Here is a 5,257-nt window from a genome sequence, read left to right as displayed (position 1 = left end):
CTACTGCTGAGAGCAGAAGAAACCTGTTTCCAAGTGCACATCACCACCCCCTCAGCCAACTCGTCATACCTGAAGATCTCAGCTCTCTCCCCCCAGCCAGGGACACGCAGGGTCCATTACAGCTGCGGGCAGACACGCTTGCAGCAGCCTGCTTGTGGCCTTAGCACTGAGGTGTCTTCTCCTTCTGCATGGCACTGCTGGGTAACAGAGAGGTGCCGTGGCTGAGCTGTGCCCCTGTGGTGGGCAGCTGCAGCCCAGCAGGATGACACGGTGAAAGAGCCCAATGTCCAACATTTGCATGCCCTGAACGAGGGGTGAGATCATCGCCAGCCTCACGCAAGGAAGTGCCCAGAGTCCCAGAGTTTTGGAGGGGACTTGGTTGCTTTTTTCCCATGGACATGTGTTTGTATCAGGATCCACAGCACTGGTGCCTCGACAGCACCTGAGCCCTCACTCAACCCAGTAGTGGTTGGGTGCTGGTAGAATGCAACTGGTCACCTGGTCTTTGTGACATTAAGGGTGAGTGAGGGCTCTGCTGGGTGGGAGTGAGGCGACCAGGAGTTGCACCAGGGAACGTGCCTGCACTGCTAGAGTTGGCAGAGGCACCTGAATCCCCCCTCCGACACTGTTTCTAGCAGCACATCTCTCACTCCCTGCCCGTGGCTCTGCTGCTTCTACAGTGCTCCCCACGGGTAGCGGCTCCTCTGGCTCAGCTTCTGCACCCCATTCTGTCCCTGGGTGCTCAGCTGTGCCCTGCAGATCCCTTATGGCAGCAGGACATTGCCCAGGGGCAGCGCTGAGTGTGCAGGGGCAGCTCGCACAAGACTGGACTAGAACTGGGCTCTCGGCGCAATCTTCAGAGCACGGAATGAAATTTCATCTTCCACTGCCCAGCCAGACAACCATGAGGAAAAAAATGTCAGCCCACAGACTGCTTGCCTCTCATTTAGATGCTGTCTTGAAGTCTTTCTTCCAAGGGACACTCTGCCAAAACTCGGTTGTGATCTGGAGCTGTGAGCAGTCCTAAACCACGCAGCACCTCTCAACATCAGAATGATCCTGACTCTGGTCATGTTCCCTTGAGACACGACTCTGGTATGTTCCCCTTGAGACACACTAACTATAATTATTTTAGTGTCATGCAGACACTCCCTGAAAGGTCACATCTTCAGTGGGTATCACGTGAAGAGTGGTTTATTGAACATAATGTGCACAGTGATTTATTGATGCAGGGCAGCATGTTTAATACCTGGAAGCCAATGTGGGTCGTGCTCCTAGAAGATGGAATTGAATTCTACAAGCGGAAGGCTGACAACAGTCCCAAAGGGATGATCCCACTAAAAGGAAGCTCTATTACCAGCCCATGCCAAGATTATGGCAAAAGAAAGGTAGGTATTTTTAATAACAATGATTGACAGTATACTGAGACTCCTGAAGGCACTGAAGAGATGCAAGGGTGGTGGTTGCAAACTCCTTACGCTTATCCTGGTGGCGACTCCCACTTGTCTTAAGAAGGTCACGAACAAGCTTGGACTTAGGTAGTGTTTGAAAAGCGTGACTGCTCAGGAAAAACTTGAGATACTTGAAGAGGAGCAATTCAAAGACGGATTTTTTTTTTTTAAAAATTCTCTGAGTCTGTCAGAGGGCAGAGCTAAATTATGTTGTTGTGGGGATACTTAACAGCTGAATTGCACAACTACTCTATTAAATATAAATCTAGTTGCCACAGAATAAAGGGGTGAGAAACTTGTTTCATGAGCAATGGAAGCATATTTGTTATAAAAGAACGATGACTGACTTGCTCAGGCAGCAGGGAGATAAATGCTGGAGCACGAAAGTCAAAGTAAAGCTGCCATTCCAATCCTTTTTATTACCATTTAGTAACTACTCAGTCCACACACTTCACATTCGTGCAATCTGTCTTAATCATGTACTCTGTTACTATTTGTGGGGCTTTTGCAAGTGACTAAGAGTCATATCTACACTCACAGAGAGAGCAACAAAACCTGACATTGTTCAATTGTCATTGAAACGGAAAAGTTTCGATTTTGAGTTCAAATGTTGCCTATACAATTTGGGATCTCTAATACTGAGGATATCAAGCGCATAGGCTAAGGTCCCAATTCCCAGTGAAACACAAATCACTATATTCACAAATTCAGAGTCTTATTTGGCAGAAAATAAGATACAGGAAATGCACAAGCATACATATTTTGTTATAGGGGTCCTGAAAAATAGTTGTTGGTGAAACAGGATTTCTAGTATGAGCAAAGATTCATGTGTTTAGTCAGTCATTTGTTACTTCAGCAACTCTGTTTCATCAAATAGCCATTATAGCCCCAAGAATTCCTCTGCAGAGGGGTCCCCTAGACTCTATGATCCTAATGTGGAACATTATCCACTTACTGTTTACAGACATTTACTGCGAGGATGCCTGACTAAAGATAGAAGTCTCTCAGAGCATTAGAAAAATAGAAAGAAAGTATGAGACAGCATGAAAGAGCAAGCTTCACTTTCTCATGTGAGTAAAGTGAGGAGAATTATTATCCTTAGGTTCTGTGGTAAGTGGAGTCAGGGTCCCTGGTGTCAAGTCTGGATCTGCTGGCTTTACTTTTTCCTTCCTTTCTTCTTTTCTTTCTCCTTCTTCTTTTTATTTTTTTTTTTTATTTTCTTCTTTGTGCAGACCGCATATTTATATTTTTAAGAAAAACTGGCTCTTACGGAGTCTTTTTAGACCTTAATCTGTTAAGAGAAAAGAGCTCTTAAGTTAAAAGCTTCATTTGAGAGAGTACAATAAAAGATGGAGCAGAGAATAAAGATTGCCTGGTAATCATGTGCTGAGTCAAAGAAGTTGTAGATGGCTGCTTTTCCTGTGAAAGTTTGTAAGTTTGTTATCCATCTTCCGCGAAACTCAGCGGGACTTCTGCACAATTTCAGCATGTCAGAATTTTTTTCCCTTTGGCAACACTCTGGAAGATGCATATTAGGGTTTTTCAGAAATATGCCATTTCCAAACACAAGCTTCAGTAGACTCAGTGTTTTGATTTCATTGCTGTGAGATTCACTGCTCGTTGCTTTTTGACAGTAGTCTCTGCTTTTCTTGCCCCCATAAGCCACGCTGCTTCCCTGCTGATTAGCCTGTCGTTTTCAGATGCCTCCCGAGTCAGAACCTGTTTTATTTATTCTAATTCAACTGCAGAGCCAATTACAGTTCCACTTATTGGAACTGTAGGAGGGAGTGAAAAACCCTCTTGGGCAAGTAATTAGATCCAGATTTTCCATCCAAAAGATCACTGGGTGAAAACAAGATCAAAGAGTGTGAACTTTGTAGTTTGATTTTGGGTTTTTTTTTGCTTAGAACTACCTTTAAAAGATCTTTTCCCATTTGGGGGGAAATACAGTCTTTCCATTGTTGCCAGTGTGTTTAGATAGGTAGTGATCATAACATATAGCCAAGGGTTGGAGTATCTTTTCCCCACTAAGCCTGTAAATATTTGCTAGGCTGCAAATGCGTTCAGCTACTCTCCACTGTGACTGTCACCTTTTCTCCATTTGTGAATCAGTGGCTGACCAACATGATGTGGTTTTTTTTTTCCCTTCCTTCAGGCTGACCATTATCTCTAGAAACATTAAGACTAATTTTCAGCCGCTGTAAGCCCACAGGGGCTGGGCATTTCAGCCTTTCACCTGTGTTGAACATCCCAGTAAAAGTTAGAATCAGCAGCTTATATCGGTGACTTCATCTTGACTATACTGACAATGTCAGGATCGTTCACAGGGAAACAGCAAAAGGAGTCAGTTATCTGCATTGCCTCTTCATGTTTTTCTTGAGAGGTTTGGGTTTTCTTAAATTTAAACTGTCCTCTAAGGGATTTTCCATAGTTCCTAGGCACAAGTAAGCTATATGTCATGGTGGTACTAGATTAATCATGCCCAACTGGATGCACCGAAGTAACTCTTAAAAACTCATCATTTTTCATTCCAGTTTGTCTTCAAGCTCATTGTGGCCAAGCAGCAGGACCACTTTTTTCAAGATGCCTACCTGGAGGAGAGGAGTCAGTTACCTGCATTGCCTGTTCATGTTTTTCTTGAGAGGTTTGGGTTTTTTTAAATTTAAACTGTGCTCTAAGGGATTTTCCACAGTCCCTAGGCACAAGTAAGCTATATGTCATGGTGGTACTAGGTTAATCATGCCCAACTGGCTGCACCGAAGTAACTCTTAAAAACTCATCATTTGTCATTCCAGTTTGTGTTCAAGCTCACTGTGGCCAAGCACCAGGACCACTTTTTTCAAGCTGCCTACCTGGAGGAGAGAGATGTCTGGGTACGGGACATCAAGAAAGCAATTCGTTGCCTAGATGGAGGCCAAAGGTTTGCCATAAAAACCACAAGGAAGTCTATTAGATTGCCTGAAAAAATCAACCTGAGGTTTGTTCTCACAGCTCAGCTTCTCCATTTACTTCCACCTGCAGTCTCAGTGTGCCAGATTTGTAACCTGGATTTGGTAGAGAGCTATGAGTAGGGCTGTCCATGCTACCTCTCTGGTTCCCCTCAGAGTCTTTTCTGCATGCGTAACAGTTTTAGAGCGTACAATTTGACCGAAATGAGCAAGCAATAAGATCTGGGAGGATTTTTAACACACCATCTTCAAAGGATTTTGCTGATGAGGAGATTTCTGATCATGCAAAAGAACACTCCAGTCAAAGTGTGATTCTGCCAGGTGAAGCATTTTTATATAGCATATAGTTTATGGCAAAAAAAATTAACCTTTTTGTTAGCTCTTCAGAGAAACACTGATGTTAGCCTAGACTTTGGATGGTGAGGGGGCAGTGGTGTTTGCCAGAGAACTTGGAATTGGCAAACGGAGAAGAAGAAAGGGCACACAAAGGAAGCCATCCATTTGTCAGTACTTAAAAACCTCAGGACAACTTATTTTTTGCCTCTGAATGGTAAATATCAAGATACAAAGGAGCCTGCAGGGCTCCTTACAGGACAGTAAAACTGCCCAGGGCCTAGATCCAACTAAATCTGTCTTCACAGGCTTCAGCGGAGGATCACCCTGACTAACAGGCCAAAAGACTTAGCCTGTGACTTTTAATATTCTTCTTGTCATTCCAGAGCTCCAAGGAATTAAAAGAGTTCTGAGCGAGTGAAATGTGGGTGGGAGGAAGGAAACCACGCCAGGGTTCACTGAAGTTACTTTCGGCCTCTGAGAGCATGCAGACATTGGAGATGTCAGTGACAGGTTTTCTGCTCA

General features: G+C 44.1%; 1 protein-coding gene across 1 annotated transcript; it reads left to right on the top strand.

The window, feature by feature from the left end:
• Positions 1-1,139: 1,139 nt before the first annotated feature.
• Positions 1,140-4,428, top strand: LOC104277515 (pleckstrin-like; the record flags this gene model as incomplete). Its single annotated transcript, XM_009874169.1, has 2 exons — positions 1,140-1,388; positions 4,247-4,428. Coding segments are annotated over exons 1-2 (431 nt in total), but the record flags the coding sequence as incomplete, so codon positions are not given.
• Positions 4,429-5,257: the final 829 nt, after the last annotated feature.

The sequence above is a fragment of the Apaloderma vittatum genome, unplaced genomic scaffold (genome assembly GCF_000703405.1).
Source record: "Apaloderma vittatum isolate BGI_N311 unplaced genomic scaffold, ASM70340v1 scaffold378, whole genome shotgun sequence".
Classification (NCBI taxonomy): Eukaryota; Metazoa; Chordata; class Aves; order Trogoniformes; family Trogonidae; genus Apaloderma; species Apaloderma vittatum.
Note: the sequence above shows the minus strand (reverse complement) of the source record. Positions and strands in the feature narration are given on the sequence as shown.